We start from the raw sequence: 19,305 nt of genomic DNA, 5'->3' as shown, positions 1-19,305 counted from the left end.
AGAGCGGCCAAGAAGGGGTATGACTACATGCCAGGGAGTAGTCCCAACAATTGAAAGAGCAGAGAATAGATGGTGGCAGCAGTTACCGAAAAGGAAACCCCGAAGAGGAGAATCCTAGCTGAGGGTAAGCTAGGGATGATGGTGTTAACTCATTACAGCATGAACAAGTGGAGGCGAGGAGGGATACCTCCACGTCCCCCGACTCACGGCATAACCGTGGCGGCAGCGGAGGATACCTTCACGCCCCCTGTCGCTGCGGCGTAACAAGGTCAGGAGATTACCGGGAGCTAACACAGTGGAGGAAAGTGTTTTCAAGAAGCTAGTAGTGTCACAACAGGTGCAGATTTTCCCCATATTTTACGGAACCTGGAGGTCCCTTGTCGTGTTCATAACGTCCATAAACATTGCCCTTTTCATATCGAGTTGAATCACGTCTATACCCTTATAACCCGTATCTTTAAAACAAAATTTAATATCGTTCCATCTGCATCTAGGTCTCCCAAGTACTTTTCCTTTCAAGTTTTCAGACAATAACTTTATACACTTATTATACGTACACTATAACGTTATGTGTTGCCGATCTGTACTTTGATTCGTGTATGTTATCCTTTAGAAGGTCTTAGAGAAGCAGAAATATGTCGGTACGTAAATTACCTACAAGCGGACGGCCGAGGTTCATTCCCTGTGCTAGCGAGGTCCCTTCTCTTCTTCCTCACGCTCAAATTTGTTCCGGGGCTCACTCAACCTGCTCAGTGGGTACGGATGCTAAACGTAGCCAGAGCTAGAAGCTGTTTACTCACTTTCATCCAGTGCACACGCGGTGTTAGGCTGATACTTGCTGGGTTAGATTCTCACTGGCGGTAAGGTTCCTTTCTGTTGTCTTAGTTTGTCTTATGTCCTTGGATTTTCTAATTTCCCGAGTCTTATATCCTTCCCGGTAAGAATATACTCATAGAAATTTCAGTAGGAGTTCTTGAATACCAAAGTGTCATTTTGCCTGTTATTATGAGCATGAAAGAAAGTCATCTCATTGTAAGAGAACGCACATCAATGGTTCTTGAGAACAGGATGTTGAAGTAACTTGGAGGAAATGGAGGCTGAATAAAATTCGATAATGAGGAGGTTCATAATTTATACTCTTCACCATATATTATTCAACCACTCATTCATCAATGGCTCTACAGCTCTCTGTTGGGCCTGGCCTCTTCTGCAGTTTCGTAATCTTTTTTACACAGTCGGTAGGACTCCTTGGACGAGCGATCAGCCAATCGTAAGGCCGCTACCTGCACACAGAAAACACAAACACAGAATAAACACATGCAGACATCCATGCCTTGAGTGGGGTTCGAACCCACGACCCCAGCTTTCGAGAGGTAGAAGACGGTTCATGCCTCATACCGCGCGGCAACTGTGTTCGGCGATTGAATCCAGGAGGATGGAAATATTTGGATCTACACGTACAGGGTGCACAGGAGAGTTGGCAAATTCAGACAAGTTTTAGTTGATAAACGTGAATGGAAGAGATCACTTGAGATGCCGATGCCTACGTGGCAGAATAATACGTAATTAATAGACTCTTTAACCAGTAGAATTAAGGCTGTGGACTAAATTCGTGTGCTTCGTAATATACACAAGTGTGAAGCTGTTATGTACAAGGTAATAGATTTCTGGGTTCCCTAAAAGGACGGGATTTTCTTGACCAGCTATGCGACTACTGGCCTCTCAGAGGGACTTGCTTTGTGGTTGCCCGAAAGCAAAGAAACCAAAGATTAAATGTGAAATCCGTTTCAGATTGTAATTAATCATCTGATGGCGAGTTCCTAGACAGTGTAAAGTTTCCTGGGTCCCTATTGTACCAACTGCTCTTTTATAATACTGAAATACTGTATAGGACATAAGCATACAATGGATTTTATATGGCAGACTTTTGAGTTATTACTGTGCAAGGCAGGTCCTTTGAGCTGGTCCTAGCATGACGGTTGTTACAAAGTAACCCACTACATGTATATAAGTTATGTTGTGTGGGTAGACGTGAACACACAGAAGCCGCCGCTGACGACAATTCTTAGTACGTGGCTTACGTAAGTAGGACAAGAAGTATGGGGAAAGTGATGCTCCTTACACCGTCAGCAGTCCCTTGGTCTGTACTGCGCACAACAGTGGTCTAGCTAAAAGATAGGAACTGTACGTAATGACGCCGTGCAGGGTTCTACTTTTCAGTCCATGTTGTGTTGGTACTGGGCTGGAGGCTATTCTGTATCTGATGTTGTAATATTTGAACAGTTCTCAGTTACTGCAGGCTTATTTGTTGTATCTTAAGGGCTTTACCTTCAATTAAGGATCTAGATTGTGAGCTTTGCCATTAAATGTTATGCAGGGTGTTCTTATAAAAGGTATCCAAAATAATAAAATATATCTCAGTAAGCATTTATTACACACATATATGGGTTACACCATTGCAAAGGGAAACTGTCAAAGTATTTTCTGCGTATATAACTTTCTCAATAAAATTCAGTGTGGGCTCCCTTGGTGGCATGACAAATATCCAGGCGATATTCGACCTCGTTCAATATTTAGCGTTACCTTAGCCACAGCATCCCCTGTGCGGGCTTTCAGGTGTTGAAGGTCTTTGATCTTAACCTGGTAGACAATGTTCTTCACATAACCCTAGAAGAAAAATTCCAGTTTGGTTAAATCTGGCGACTTAGGAGGCCAAGCAGTTGGTCCACTTCTGCTGATCCATCTCCCAGCCATTTCTCTGTCCAGGTGATTCCTAACATGGTGGCAGAAAAATGGCGGCGCTTGCGTAAGCAGCGAATTAAGAAAAAACTTTCAGAGTTTTCTTTTCCGATATAATCCGGATGCGTGTATGACAGTTTCTGATGTGTAAATTTCTTATTTTGGATACCTTTCTTTCGTGGTTATCTCTCTTGTGTTAGCTTCTCGTCTTTAGACATGACGAAAATAACGGATGGATGGATTTATTGGTGTTCTCGTACAATTGCACACACGAATTGACGCCTTCAACACTTCAACTATTGGGTGCTCCGTGAATCAAGTCTGTACGAAGAAAAGTTCTGTTCCGTACTAGTCTCCCGTTCGTTCTCTGCTGAGTCTGAGTCTTATGTTACGATCGACGTTGAGTCAGCCAGTGTGTCTTGGAATAAAGCACCCATCTGGGGCTTACGACGAGATTTTTATTACTGTCAGACAGTTGCGGGTTTTTTTATGTGAGCCGCTATCTCTAATGAGAGGACGGGTCTGTCTTTTACTATTGCTGCTGACCCTCGCCAGCGTCGTTATTCTCGCGTCCGAGTCCCGTGGGACTTGTGATCATATTTTGCTGTCTCAGGTTCGAGACTTTCCTTTTTGTCGCCTCCTACGACTCGCAGGGTTACGGTGGAGGGATTCAACCCCACCTCCACACGGGATGTTCTCTACTGGCCAAATTGCTCTCCGTTGAAACACCTCCTTGAACAGTTCTGTATTTCGTATCTGCGGTAACTGCCGAACGTAGCACGAGTCACCACCGAAACACCTCCAGTTCCAGAGTCGGGTTTCTTCACAGAGGTGCACGTGTAATAACCCCATGGGAATTTGCTCTGTTAATTCTCGTTGCCTAGGAAATCATCTTCCGAGCTGACTCCACTATTCCGACTTTCAGGCGTCATGTCACAATATTTGCTTGAACCCATGAAAACGAAGAGAAGTTTCCGCTTGTCCTACATGTGAGCCAGACAAGGGAACACTGGAGTCTGATACAGGTGCTGTGTTTACAGAAACCTTGAACGATGCAGAGTGAGTAAGATTTCGATGTGGCGTCCATTTGATTTAGTTACTTTGTAATAAACCTGACAAATGAATGTGGAAGTTGCTGCAGTTTCCGCGTCCTCTGCACGTATCATGGCACCCATGACATTTTCAATCTCTCGAAATGATTTAAATTTTTCTCATTTATTTGTGGCTCCTTCAGATGTGGAACCGGGCAGGGTCGTCTACAGGAGACCCCGTGGACATGTGTCCCGGGGGCACTCGGTCGCAACTCCGGGTATCCCTACCAAGGCTATTGTTGGTTTTGTTTCGCCCCTCCAAATGCGATATTTTCATGCCAAAAAGAACCCTTTAAGTGTTGCCAGTGAGCATTAATTTTCATGACAAATTAAAATAACGTTATATTAAAAATATTTAGTTACAAACTAAATGAAAGGTTTTCTTGTATCAAATGTTACAAACACTTGTGACTGTTAACTCTATAATGCACGTTTGTTACATCTGCCCTTTTTAGACTTAGTGAACTCTCATTGATTTTATTTATGATTATTAAATGTTTCTCAGAATGAAGAGCAGTCATTTCTATAAACAGTATTAACCGACTGGTCGTTTTGATGGGGATACAGTGTGTTTTCTATTAGGCAGGACCTGAGTTATATTATTTTGATTAATTTGAAGCTTGAAAAAATTGAAACATGTTCCTTATTTTTGTGTGCTGCCTCCCATGCGTCTTATGTTGATATACATAGCGTAAGTTTACACGACGAGGATTTTCTTAATTTGGTGTGTGCACTAAATATTATTATGATTATAAAACTAGTGGGGGTAGCCTGAGTGACGTGTGCCTTTCCATGGATAGTATGAGAACCATATACACAATTTTAATAGGGAAAACAGGAGGGAAGGAACGGTTTGGGAAACTTTGGCCATGTGAGAGGATATGACAGTCGATTCTTAAGTAAATTGGGTGTGGGTGAGGGTGTGGACTGGATGCGGTTGCTATAAGTTCCAGGCTCTTGTCAACACGGTAATTATACTTTGGGTTACATGCAGCATTGAGAATTTCTTTACTAACTGAGCCACTATCAGCATCTCAGAAAGGTCTGTTCTCCATAGTATTAGATTAGTTTAAGACGCTTTTACGAGTAAATATCATTGTCTGTGCTTAAATGTTCCAGTCTGTGGTCTTTACCTAGCGATGCGTGAAATTTACGGTCGACGGTGGGACATAAAGTGGGAAGTTGATCGGAGCTCTTGGTAAGGGAATTGGTGAGACTATTGCATCTATGGCGCTGGAAGCTGTAGGGAACCTAGTGATGCCGACAAACCTGAATTTCTGCTGAGCACTGCATAACTGAACCGAGAATGCACTTAACCCGTTCTTTGGATAGGAATCGTTTTTATGAGCCCCGAAGATTCATTACAGCTCTATCGCTATTCTACACGCTTTCCGGTTCACCGTTCCGCAGGCACTAGGATTCTCAGTCTTCACTAGTCGTGTCCTGACAACGGATTTGTCACAGTCTTACTTATAATTTCAAATCACACACGAAGTCTTCTTGTCATTATCCTGCAGCCGCTAATTCAGAAGACTCGACTCAATTCAGTTCCTCTGCTCCCCAACCTCACATCCTGGTAGGCTGGCTTCTCGAACCTTGACTCTTCACTTCTAAACTCAACTGCTCTACTTGGTCGCGTCAAAATCAAAGTCAGAGTCACATTGCGACTGACGGTCAGTCAGTCAGTCACTCGTGAAGTCGAGCCCAATCTGAGGCTTGTGACCAGATCTTTATTACTGTTTGACAGTAACGGTCTTGTTATTGTGAGGCGCCCTCTCTGACGAGAAGACGGATCTGTCTTTTGTTTGTTGGTCGCGTCGCGTCTCAAAGTCAAAGTCACATTGCGACTGACGGTTAGTCAGTCAGTCAGTAAGTAAGTCTTGGTGTTTTTTGTGGGGCGCCTTCTCTGACGAAAGGACGGGTCTGTCTTTTTTTATAAGCTGCTGGTCCTTGCCAGCACAGCCTTCCTCAGCCGTGTCCCTTAGTACTCGCGACCATATATTACTTTCTCAGATTTGACACTTCCCTCTTGGTCGCCTCTTACGACTCGCAGGGTCACGATGGATGTATTCGACGCCGCCTCCACACGGGAGTGCTTCGCGTCTTCTGAATGTGTTGTTTTATAACCCTTCGGCACGGACCACACAGAAAATAGCCTCTATTGTTAAGGAAGCGTGTTTACCGGTCCGTTGGCTAGTAATGGATATCCTATTGGGCGTGTTGGCTCTCACGGGAATGCATTTACCGAGTCGTTGTCGAACAACGGGTGTGTACGTCACAATACTGTCATCTGGTTTGTGAGATCGTTTAATCTTGTGGGTAAAGAACAATATGCCTTTAGCTTCCGGGTCAAGGAGTGTACGGCGAGAAACTGGCTTAGTTTGGGGCCTATAAATAGTGGAGTGGAACAGTGGCTGTAACACCTCAACATCACGCACTTCGACTTAGAAGACGGAGACAACATGTTCCTCCTAAGCTTTGATGTCTACTTACCAGGCTGCATGGTGCCACAACCCAGTAGACCAGAATGTGAAGTCTTCGTCGTGAGGACCTCAGAACGTTATTCAACGCCGTGATTGTAAAGGCAGAACTTCGAGCCATCCATTTAGCCAGTTGAACACGAATCTTACTTTCACATCCAGTTTCAGTAACTTTTGTTAATCCTTTGGTTTCACTCTCTTTAATTTACATGAAAATATTGTCACGTGTTGGGTGTATAACGTGACAAGTAACATCACGCCGTTCTAGATCTGGCGACTTTATTACAAATTCGCTCTCACCTTCATACAATTCACAATAACACAATTACTGCCATGGGCAATATCACAATTACTTCCGCTGCACTCGGTGACTGCTAGACTTCAACTGCAGTGGGCGACTTCACGATCCGCACTGTGTCGCTCCTCATCACAGACTCTCCTCACATACTGCTCAGCCGGCTTTTTATATCGTTCCCTGTTGCCTGTGTCAACAGCGGTATCCCCGGTTACGTCATAGTGAGAAGTGCTGTTACGTCACCGCGGGGGACGGGGGCAGAGTGTTGGCTGGCCTGTTACCGTAGCAGCGACAGCTCTCCGACGCTGTTACATCACCTTTGGCTGGGGAGGGGGTGTCCTGCATAGCGCAGATACGTCACAACATGTTGAATATAGTGTTTAAAATTAAGTGTTATTGCCGTTCTTGACCCAATCAGGATTCGAACTCCGACTCCTCGGTCGTCCAGCTCATAGCCAGTCACTATAGCGACTGCGCTATCACGGCTCTGTTGACTAGCCATCATTTCTTGTGTGGGGAGGGGGGGCACGTAGTATCAGGTAGATTTACAGTTCTGGTAATGGGTTATAACATCCTGGATTACTGGATTTTTTTACTTTGTCCACCGTCTGGTATTCTAAAGAAAAACGTATCGAAAGTTGACTTTATTTCCGTGCTCAGGTGAGGAGCTGGGAGACACCTACTCCTTTAGGAAGATTTAACCGCAATATTATATGCATCCCTTCACATCAAGACGGAAACAGTACCGGTTCCCGAAACTCTGTGTTCATTGGAATACCGGACGACAGACAAAGCCCAAAACTCCACTAATCCCGAATATAATACTAATTACTATATTTAGTCTTTACAAAAAGATTCCGTTAAAAGTATATGAAATCGCGTCACTTCGAAATTCATGTAAATCGGATGTAAGGTAAAAAGATGAATTTTACACCTGTAATTAATTAAGCAAATACCACGCCGTGAAGACGCCAGGGAGCAGTGGAAGTACTCGTAGCCCTTCACTTGACGGAGATGAGTAGTAGGCTTCACGCTCGAGCCGCTTTACCCCGAAGAAAATATCCCTTCTTGCCTCTTGTATAGGAGGCTGGGTGGACGCTGTGGAGAAGAGAAAAATTCCATGGCATTTCCGGGAACCTAACCCCTATTCCTCAGCTGTTCAGCCCGTAGACCGTTGTCAGTCGCAATACCGACTGAGCTATGGGTGACCCCTATATATTTTTTGTTGATAAAAGAATTTGCCCTTGAAACAATCATGTACAGCACGTTGTTTCCAGTTAAGAACAAGAGGACAATTTAACATGACACATGATAGCGTATGACACGCACGAAACAAACGACTAATAATTCAGGTTATGTAACACAATCACGTGATGCAATTTTCCTGGGAAGTGGTTCCCCTGTCACTGTTTCGCTGTGGCAGTCGCCGCGGTTCATGACAGTGGCGCTGCCCTCCAGTTCCCGCGCACGGAATGCATTATTCAACAGCTACAGCTGTTTGTTGCTGTCGAGATATTTAGGGAACAGGTAACTATCGATCCTGTACGTGTGGAATCGATATGGCGCGAACTCTGCTTCCCGTCTGACCCGACTTGGTCAACTGCAAGACAACTACAGTCAGTTCATTGTATACAGGCATACCGAGGTCAATGCATAGGGTACCCGGGCGATACGGCGCTACGTGGTACTAGACCTCTCTCTGTTTTAACACATGGAGCCTTAAATCCATCTAAATATTTGGGAATCGATCTCTACCCACAGAAAACACTTGATTTGCGTTACATGGACAGAATATTAATGTCATTCAGGAAAATAATAACTGTTCCTGTAAAAGCTACGTTCATTGCAAATTATAAAACGAATTTGTGTGTCACACTTACTCTTTAAGGTATAAATTCGTTGTCGATATATGGACGGGCTACGGGTTGGACGCTGGGGTTCGATTAACGGCAGAGGCAGTATTTTTCTCTTTCCCACTGCGTCGAAACTGGCTCTGAGGCCAACCCAGCCTACAGGAAGTGATTTTCTCATGAATAAAGCGGCAGGAGCGTGAAGCTGACAACTTACTTTCTTCTAGTGCCAAGGTGAGGAAAGGTGGAGTTATTCCTCAACTTCCACATATGTGTTCATGGAGTGGCGCTTAATTAATTAAACAATAGCTTTATTTTTAGGTACAGTTTACTGTAAAATATTTTCCGATACGTAGCTACATTCTTCGAATGAATGTATGTACGACTTATATGAGACGAACTTAGACGATCTGGTCCTGTGAACACACAGACATCGGCTGCTACGAATATACACACACGTATAGAGCAGTTAATTCTCTGTTTACAATTAAATCGGCGAAAACAGCAGAGAATGCGAACGAAACGGAAAATTTCTTCACTTAGGTAATAAAGGAAACGTGGAAAGTGTAAGCCCTTAAGAAGAGTACCTCAGTTTGGACTTCTCTCGGGGTAACTTTCAGATATAAGAGTTATTGAAATCGCCCAACTGAATATCCATGGTTACCAGGAATTTAACATGGCACAACATGGTCCGGTTTATAGTGTGATATGACGCCTGAAAGCCGCAATAGTAGAGGCAGTGCCAGGCGCTCAGTAACGAATTCGACGGAGGAAGTTGAAGTCGTCCAATTTAAGCTAGTGATTAAATTGGAATATTAAGAGTAAGACTTGGTGTAAGCGGAGTATAAACAACTGACACTTATATCCCTGCGGCACGGAATAGTGGTGCCATAGTGTCCGTTGTTACGTGAAGCCAATATAAATACATATATTATGAGCAAAGGATGCCGCTTATCGTTTGAAATATTACACTTCGCAGCTGCAGTCCAGCGAGGTCTCAGGAATCGTTGGGAATATCGCTGGACCAGCGGCTTCGAAGATAAAATTGTAAGAAGGAATTGGAGGATTCAAAGTTGTAACACCCGCCTTCCGTTTGAATGATCGAATGAGAAGCAATGAAGACATATATCTGCGAGGGTGGGAGAATTAATGTCCCCAAACTCAAGGATATAGTCCGGGCTTCAAGGGGGACTTCTAATTTGGTAATTCCGACGGATAGAAGTGTTCTGCAAATAATATATTAAACCAGTAAGCAATTGTAATGTGTGCAGTCGCATTATCATTACCCTTTGTCTCATAATCCAAGACCCGTAAACGATCCTGAGGAAGACTTTCATTGCCACCGGAACCCAATCAACATCAGAAAATAAAGGGCGTAAGAGCGGTTGCAAAGTGATCTATTGCGTACAAAGACGCTGATTCTTAGGTAACTCATATGAGTACGTTTCTGTTGCAACGGACTGGTGAAGGTTGTTCCCAAGGCAACGAACCGGTCAGAACACAGTAACGGCTATGGACGCTATAACTCTTCTGTTGAAGAAGGTGATAACAGACCGACAGACAGTGAGTCAGCCAAGGAGAGTTAAGCAGAGTCCAGCAGACTACAGACCAAGAAGTCAGAAGTGAAGCCTTTAGTTTATGTGGTGTTCGCACTGTTCCCAGTTACGAAGAGTTATAGTTAGAGTAAGATTGTGTTACAACTAATTGTGGTTCGTGAAAGCGGGTGGCAAGTTGAGAAATTGGCTGACCGGAATAGTTCTTACATACTGTGACGTCTTTACTGATACATACCCACATGTAACAAGAATGGAGATGGTGCAATCCATAACATTCTCATAGTTCACAAACTTTCCAAAGAGTTCCTTGAAGTTCATTGCATTTTCTCTACATATTCTTAGCTTAAGGTAAGGTAAAGATAAAGTTGTCCCTGTGCTTAGCTAATTAAGCACTACGCCTTGAAGTCGTATGGGGGAGTGGATGTATGCAGCCACATTTTCTTGACCTCGGCTCTAGTTGGAGTTGAGTGATCAGTTTCACGACCCGGCCGCTTTACTCCCAAGGAGAGAGCCCCCGGTACCCATTGTATAGGAGGTTTGTTGGACCCCAGAACCTGTCTGGTCGATTGGAGAAGAGAAAATTCTTTACCCTAACGGAACTCGAACTCCGGCCTCTCGGTCTTCAGCCCGTAGCCAGTAGCTATACCCACTGCGCTATCCCGGCTCGCCTACATAGGCTTAGTAATGTTCAAATTAATTTGGGTCTGTCATGTCGAATTCTGACAAAATCTATCCACTGCTTCATACACGTATGCTAATAAATCCGAGACACTTAGACAGATATTGCCTCCACACAGAATCTTCTTTTTATTTTGTTAAAGAGCTCATCAAATGGAACTGCACTAGTTTTGCAAATTATGGAACACTACCTGTGAAATCGGTATTAGTTTTGAATTACGAATTACATTCAGGCGGTCATATATATTTGTATAGTGGTAATTTTGAAGTGTTCTCATGTCATCACCGGCCTGTGTATTATGAAGATATTTTGACACAATATGTCGTTACTGTGCCCTCTGACGTAGGGGCATGGAGGCTGACCAGAATTTTAATAGCCTTCCAGAAATAAACAGTTCTAACGGTCTGGTTCTGGTTTCACAATAATAGCCTCTGGTTACATTCTACTCTGACATTTCGAGGTTCACAGACATGTTTAAACACTTAACTTATCTTTAGCCGAATGATGGACAGTTTTCGGTTTGACGTTAAAATGTATGGGTTTGCAAATGTTATCTAGTGAGTGGAGCGTGTGGAAAATGCAGCGTCAGCACTGTACAGATAATTCTATTTGAATTCATTGTTTATTGCTACAAGTGAGATCCGGTAAATAGGTCACAAATGAAAGTAAAGCGTCTGAAATGAACGTAATAGGTTTTCTATTTATATCATTACGTAGCAGCATAGTCCAGCTTCATGACAGTCTAGGTAGCAGATGCGCATGCTCATGTTCATATGCTGATTTCAGTGGTCAAAATGGCGACTGTGTTTAAGGTGTTCACTGCCGAAGAGTAGCGTTCTGTTGAGCGCTTCCGTGGAAAAAGGGACTCAATGCAAAGGATATTTATAGAGAAATGTTTCCTGGTTACGTTGGGAAGCGCTTGTTGCCAAAAGCGGTTAACAACTCGGTGGAGAAAGACGTCCAAAAGTCACAGATGATTCCCGAACAAGTGCGGTAGTGACTGGAACAGGCATGAGACTTGTATGCTGCCGGTTTCAACGCACGGGCAAAGTGATGGGACAAGTGTATCATTGTTGGTGGAGGATATGTCTAGAAATTATTTTCTTATAGGCTCGAATGCCACGTGTTTTACGTTTTATATTCATATGTGACCTGTTTACTGACTCTTCCTCGTAACTTAACGAAATATGCATATGAATGTATTGCGATGTGGTAGCGTTTTATTGTCTGGCATTGCCACCAATTCATTTATTTAATCAGCGGTAGAAAAATTCGGAATTAAAATATATTCATTCAAAGGTAAAAGTAATGTTGTCCCGTGCTTGATTAAATAAGCATTGTGCCATGAAGCCATGCTGGGGAGTGGAGGTATAGTTCCACGGTTCTTGACATGGGCACACTAGATATTAATTGGCTTATGTATGAAGCAGTATTATAATACAACTGTTGTTGTAGAATGTAGCTTTAAGACTTAAATTACGATTTATATGTGTTTACGAAATGTTTCGGCCTATAGGGATTTCTTTAGGTATGTGGTTTCCGCTGATTGTTTCTGTGCACTAATAATCAGTTACATTATAAAACTCCCTTATCAAGTCAAGTCAAAGTCACATTGCAACTGACGGTCAGTCAGTCTGTCTGTCTTGGTGTCGAGTCCCAGCTGGGGCTCTTGACCAGATATTTTCTTCTTATACGAAAGTTACTGTCCTGTCCATTTGGGGTGCCCTCTCTGATGAGAGGTCGGGTCTGTCATTTGTCAGTCATAATCCATATTAGTAAGTCCATTGTCAGTATTTACTCCCTTATACATATATATATATATATATGGATCTGTTTCCGTCCTCAGGTGAGGGAAAACACCTATTCTGTTGGGTCCCTTAGAAAGAGCTAGCCTCAATCACTGGAGCAGTGATTGAGGCTAACTGAGGACGGAAACAGATCCAGTTTCCGAAACGTCTTGTTTTGTCTTAGTTATCTTAAAACCAGGACAATGGATAAAGTCCAAATACCCAATATCTCTATGTGTTATAGACCATCGTCAGAATCCTATAGTAACTAAGAGTATTGATAACCTATCACCTGAGGATGGAACTAGAACGATACACCCCAAGACTGTTCAACACAGTTTTGTTCTCGTAGAGAGGGCACAGTTCTTCCTCTCGTGTTTGGTGGGGGGGCGCACTATAGGGCAGGAACGAGATGGGCTCACAGTTGCAAGAGGAGTTACACGGAGGCTGGCATGACGTAGCTCAGGTGGTTAGTCGCCGGCTTTTCGCGGCCGTCCGACTTCAAACCCAAGTCAGGTTATACGGGCTTTGTAGCAGACGGAGTGAGATTATGTTGTCTCTCTGGGTACCTTCGTTTCCTCTACCAATTTTGCTTTATGCTGTACACACATTATTCACCCTATCATCGACGCTGTGTAATCTCGTTAAATAACGAAATTAACCTGTTTAAGGAGATACCCCGGGCAGGAAGTCCTAAAAACGGTGTCACTCTCTCTTAATATTCGTGGTGACTGCTCAGAGAACACAGAAAAGAGCTCGAAGTTATGTCAGCATCAAATGGCCCAAAACTTCCGGTTTTTTCCACATTCATGAAGTACGGGTAATATGGCGCCGTTAGGAAACATTTCCCGTTCCAGGTCCCCTGTATTGCTTCAGGTGGTACAGCTCCTCGAGGTTCCTACCTCCAGAGCACGCAACTTCATTCCCAGTTGGCCTAATGCATTCAAAGGATATATGCAGTTCCTTAAGTACAGTGGATGGACAAAAATATGGAAACACCTCGTGAAATGCATGCCTGAATTGAAGTGTTTATTTTAGCGACATTTGTAGGTCACCCTGTCGTATCTGCCCAACACCACAGGATCCAAGATTATGACCGTATACAGGAGGACTGAAAAAACCGCATCCGATAAACACCAACGTGGACGGAAATGTGTGTTGAGTGATCGAGACAGAACAACATTGCGAAGGATTGTGATGAAAAATAAGAAGACTGCAGCTGCAAAAGTGACTGCTGAACTGACTGTCAAGGTCACAAAGCCTGTCAGCACCAAAAAAAGTACGAAGGGAACTCTACGAGCAGGGTATATCTGGACGAGCTGCAATTCCAAAGCCACTCATCAGTGATCAAAGTGCCACTAAGAGGACAGTGTAGTGCCGAAGTCATAAAACCTGGACTATGGAGCAATGGAAGACGGTCATTTGGTCGGATGAGTCCACCTTCACACTGTTTCCGACTTCTGGCCGAGTTTACGTCTGGAGAACGCCATCCCAAGCTTACGATCCAGATTGTTTGCTGCCAAGAGTAAAAAAAGGGGGGGGTTCGATCATGGTATGGGCAGCCATATCGTGGTATTCTGTCGGACCCATCATTACCCTGTAAGGTCACGTCACTGCCAACGACTTTGTGGCCATTTTGGGCCACCAGGTCCATCCCATGGTGCAAACTTTGTTCCCTAATGGTGATGCCATTTACCAAGCCAACAATGCCTGTGTTCACATAGCTCACATCGTCCAGGACTGGTTTTCTGAGAACGAAGATGAAGTGACACGTCTGCCATGGCCCCCACAATCACCAGATATCAATATTATTGAGCCTTTGTGGTCTGTTTTGGAGAGCAATCTGCTTGCGCGCTATCCACCTCCACCATTGATAACAGAGCTTACCATGTTTTTCAGGAAGATAAGGTACAGGATTCCCTTGCAAATCATACAGGACCTCTATTTATCCATTCCAAGGAGACTGCAAGCAGTTCTGCAAGCCAGAGGTTGTCCTACACCATATTAGTCACGGTAATGTGTTTTTTGTTGGGTGTTTCCATATTTTTGTCCATCCCCTGTACGATGATGCAATATCACTCGGGGTATAAGCCGTTACATTTGTTTGCATCTTCCCCGACTTAAAGCTTAAGTCGAAACAGACTTCATTTCAACCTTAAGGTAACAGGCCGTGAAGGCCCATAGGATTGTGAGACGTCGAGGCTCCCACATTTTCTCTAGACAATCGGCTCACAGATGGTGGTGAGGTTGTCAGCCTTACGCGCCGACCGCCCTATACCCCTAGGAAGAATCCAGCTACTTAATTTTGTTGGAGGCTGAGTCGACCCTTGGGCCATAGTGCGGCTGGAAGGCTTGGTTAAATTGAAAAAAAAATCCACCACTTCGGGACTCGAAACCGCGACCTTCCGGCTTGTAGCATAGTGCCTCAATCAACTACGTTACCGCGTGCTCCATATTTCTCTGAAATAACTTCTCTTTATATTATATAATTACTACAGCTGAGAGAGCCTTAGTTCCAGTTACTCGGGAAGTAAACAAATGCGGCTATGTTGATGCGTGTCGGTGTGACACTTGGTGTTCCGCCCGAAGGGGAGTGTTTGGATTCAGGGCTCTTGAGATCAGAGTGCAGAAATGAATTTCTAGACCTCCGAGAGGGGAGCAACAAAAGGATGAGGAAACTGCACAGTAAAGAGCTTTACAATTTGTGTTCTACCCCAGATATTATTAGGGTGATAAAATGCACACAGACACATGTGTAATTCTTGTCGGAAACCCGTGCGTAGATAGGAGGGCAATATTAGAGCGGATGTTATTGAAATATGTAGGGGGGTTTGCACTGGATTGAACTGGCCGAGGATAATGTTCAGTGACGGGCCCTTGTGAACACAGTAATCAACCTTCGGGCTCATAAAATCGCGGAGAATATCTCGTATAGCGACAAATGTTAGCGTCCCAAGAAGGGCGTTAGATATATGTAGCTATATCACAGTAATGTTTATGCAATTCGTAACATTCTTGTAGCGTATATACGAAGAATCTCGCACCATTTATCGTGTTCAGTTTCAGAATATGAACTTTATAACTGTTTAATTTTTCTTTCCTTCGCTTTTACTGAATGAAGAATCACTTATTGTATATTGCACTATCAGATATTGTCTGTTCGGCTGGATTGCTGTTGACTGATGACAGCGCTATGGGTATTATATTTTCGTATTATGAACCAAACAAACTAGATCGGTCAACCGCCGTTTTTTCATCAATTCTACTTGATAAATTTTAACCCTTTCATTGTTAATTTCCGTATTTCAGCAGGTGCACTATATCTTTCAGTTCTCACAGCATTCATTCTGGGTCATGTGAGATAAATTGTTCATGGCCAGTTCCAAAATAACATGACCTTGTATTCAGTCAGAATAATAAATTATGAACAAAGTTTCGGTAGTCAGTTATGCCAAATAAATTATTCACCATGGCAGCCTCGAAATGACACAGAGGCCTAACAGTTTCAACCATAAAGGCTGAAATCAAATTGACGTCACTGCGAAACCACCAAATAATAAATTACCAGTCACTTGGAAACTAGGTACAATACATGGCACTATGTCCTAACCTCATTGCTCAACTGCACACTTCATAGAGGGCTGTAGCTTACTGACGCAAGCAGATACGACGGCATTATGGGCAGTATATTATTTATCAGTTAAAACGTCTCTTTATTGCACACATAGAAATGTTGTTAGGTTTGAACTCTTCACAACGAGCTTCGTCTGTAGCTCTCCATACATCCCACCTGCAGCCCTACTACTGCCATGCGCGCTATAACATGTGATAATGCGGCATATTCACTCTTTAGTTATACACGTGGTCTTTCACATAGTCACAAATATAAAAGTCCGAAGGCCCAAGATCAGGACGTGGGGGCCACGTAATTGGCCGTTCTCTTCCTATCCTTCGACTTACGAAATTCATGTTCAAAAATTCGCGAACAGTGTGAACAAAATAAAATAACCGTCCAGTTAGAAGCGTAAGATTATTGTTGTTTAGCTATGGAAGAGTATAGTTTTCCAACAAGTCTGAGAATGAATTAAACCTATCAAAGAAAAATTGGACGAGGACTTTTTCATATGTCAGCGCTTACAACACATTCACATTAGGCTCATTCATTTCGTGTTCCAAATGTTCTCTGGTAGGCTTACTACCCCATATGACAAAAGTTATGCCGATGGTCACGTCAAGAGATGTGAAATATTTCCTCATCAATGAAAACGCTACGACTTGGAAAATTATGATGTTCACATATTTTTGTGTACATCTTTGAGGCAAACTGCGATTTAAGCTATTTATAACCTACTGTAAGTCTCGGACAACATGTAGTTTGTATTCTGCCGTACGGCAGACATTGTACTGGTGGCACAAAACACGTAATCAAAGCTGTTGACCATTAGCTACGTTTGAAACGCGCGGGCAACGTGCGTCGGTGAATCTGTTCGGTTTTAAGACAACACTGCAGGTAGCAACATTGTCACATCCGTTTTCGTTCCTGATTTGCAGGTGTTTTAATTCCCAGCATTCCTTTTGGCAGGCCCTGTACGTGTTTCCATCATATTTTTATAGATAATTTTGACCCATGTTACTTACTTACACGTAACTGTACAGAAATGCCTTGCTCTTCAGTGCATGTAAGTAGGATGGAACCCTGCGATTGTAGGAGGCGACGAAAAGGGACGTCTAAAATATAGTCGCGAGTCCTAAGAGACTCGGACCCACGAAAGACTGCACTCTCTTGTCATAGATGGCGCCCCATAATAACAAGATCATAACCGTCGAACAGTAATAAATATCTAGTTACGAGCCAAAGATGGGGCTCGACACCAAGACTTACTGACTGACCGTCAGTCGCAATGTGACTTTGACTTTGAATAACCGATAGTCTTTAGACGCCAGTTAGAAGAGTGGGGAGGTTGGTGTGAGATGGCCGCCAGCCTGCGAGGGCGTGAGCATGGGAACAGAGGATCTTCCTCTCTTGGAAGGCATTACCAAGCAGCGCAGTGAAGCCCGTGACGGAGGACACTTGTATTTGTGTGACAGTTATCTGTAAAGTGTAGTCACGATTTGTGTGGTGAAAGTGTCCTATAAATCCGACTACCAAACAAAACCCCATCTATAGTTATTCGTACACATGACAATATTATCCTCCGAACTATCCTAAATTCTTCGAAAGACCTGATCCCCTCAATTTCGTCATCAGAATTTTCTATACAAAATTAACTTATATTTCATACAACAGTACTATAACACTAATTCTGAAACAAAGACCTAACATTTGTTCTCTGTTAAGTTATATGTATGTATATGTAATATTGTTTTTTAATATAAATTAGTTGGACATGTTGAGGTATCGAATTCATTCACCTTTGCGCCCTTCCCCTTCCACGCCTTCTTTTCAGCCCCTATTTTTTCCCCTGGTTTTCGTCACATCCACTCTGTCGCTGAACAAGGCCTTTAGGATCATTATTTCCTTTTCCTATGTCACACGCCTGTCACACAGAACCACTTTACTCCCAGCTCTGTGTCCAGCAATTTTACCCTCTACAAGCGCCTCATTTCTTTTTTACCGTTCATTTACACACATTTCTATCCTCAGGATCCCAACTTCGGCCTGTCTGCCCCTATAACAATACCAGTTTGTCCCCTATGGGGTTACTGTTCTGCCCAGAAAATGCAGGCAACACGTCCATCCGAAACGTCGGTAAACATCTTCTGGGCTACACGACGTAAGATCCATGAACATTGTAATGTTCACAGTGACTTCTGTGAGATCTACAAATATCACAAAACTGTAAAATTAAATTTTCTGTCTGTTCCAACACGAGCCTTTTAGTATTGTTCTTGTACTTTATGGTACACAGCCGCAGTTTCCAGGAAGGACTTCATGTTTCTAAGTCTTCTGCTTCTTCTGCAGGTGGAGGAGAGCCAACTGAGGCTTTTCCCACATCGGGACCGAGAGCGTCTGACGGCCCAACTCATTCTTGACGTTGTGGAACTTCACATGGGATCTCTAGGCCACTTGGAGCTCACATGCCTCTCCACGATCCCAGGATTCCTAGGACCAGAGCAGAGCGAGTATGCCGACAGGAAGACGAGTTCAGTAACGGGTATGATGCAGGTTAAAGCATTCTCAACATACCAGAATGAAAAACTGACTCTGTGACAGTTTACCCTTGAGTAATATTTATGCACCTTCCAGATTTGAGACTTTCACATCTGGTAATATGAAGATTAATTCATTTGAGCCTTGACGTCATGCAGTCTTGTAAATAGTTACCCACGTTTCGGAGGAACTTCCAGGGCAGAAGACAGGCAGCAGAACTCCCTGAAACATTAGTAATGCTCTACTAGGTACATGCCATCACATCCCGAAAATATTAATCTTTAAGTATTGGCAGATTGGCAGAATATCTTGTCATGCGGCACCGAATTTTCTTCACTATCTTAGCAGTAGCAAGCAAGTAGTCTCTTATCTTGATTATGTTCAGTAATTTCCAATCATAGGTTATTGTACAAAGATTACTAGATTCAGAGATATACCCTCAGGTTACGGAAAGGACATGGACGGAATTTCTTGCAGGTAAAAATATGTAGGCCGGTCACGGTAGCTAAGCGGTCTAAGGCATGTACTGTCTTCCCTCGCTTGGAAACCGGGATCGTGGGTTCGAATCCCACTCAGGGCATGGATGTTCAGTTTTTGTGTGTGTCCGGTTTTCTGTGTTTGTGTACAGGTAGAGGCCTTGCGACGAGCTGATCGCCCGCCCAAGGAGTCCTACCGAA

At 43.5% G+C, this 19,305-nt stretch overlaps 1 protein-coding gene across 5 annotated transcripts in view; it reads left to right on the top strand.

Annotated features, from left to right (window-relative positions):
* LOC111863031 overlaps positions 1–19,305 on the top strand; it is a 72,549-nt gene that overhangs the window by 49,026 nt on the left and 4,218 nt on the right. For 3 of the 5 annotated variants that reach the window (XR_004512863.1, XR_004512862.1, XM_023848966.2), the window contains one exon: positions 18,440–18,632. Coding sequence is in view for 2 of the 5 variants with exons in the window: in XM_023848966.2 (XP_023704734.1) it covers positions 18,440–18,632 (193 nt within the window). In the remaining 3 variants the exon portion in view is untranslated. Of the gene's footprint in view, positions 1–10,049; positions 10,360–18,439; positions 18,633–19,305 lie in introns of those variants that run through there. The other 2 variants (XR_002842534.2, XM_023848967.2) reach the window with 2 other exon arrangements.

Source organism: Cryptotermes secundus, unplaced genomic scaffold (assembly GCF_002891405.2).
Source record: "Cryptotermes secundus unplaced genomic scaffold, Csec_1.0 scaffold1088, whole genome shotgun sequence".
Classification (NCBI taxonomy): domain Eukaryota; kingdom Metazoa; phylum Arthropoda; class Insecta; order Blattodea; family Kalotermitidae; genus Cryptotermes; species Cryptotermes secundus.
Note: the sequence above shows the minus strand (reverse complement) of the source record. Positions and strands in the feature narration are given on the sequence as shown.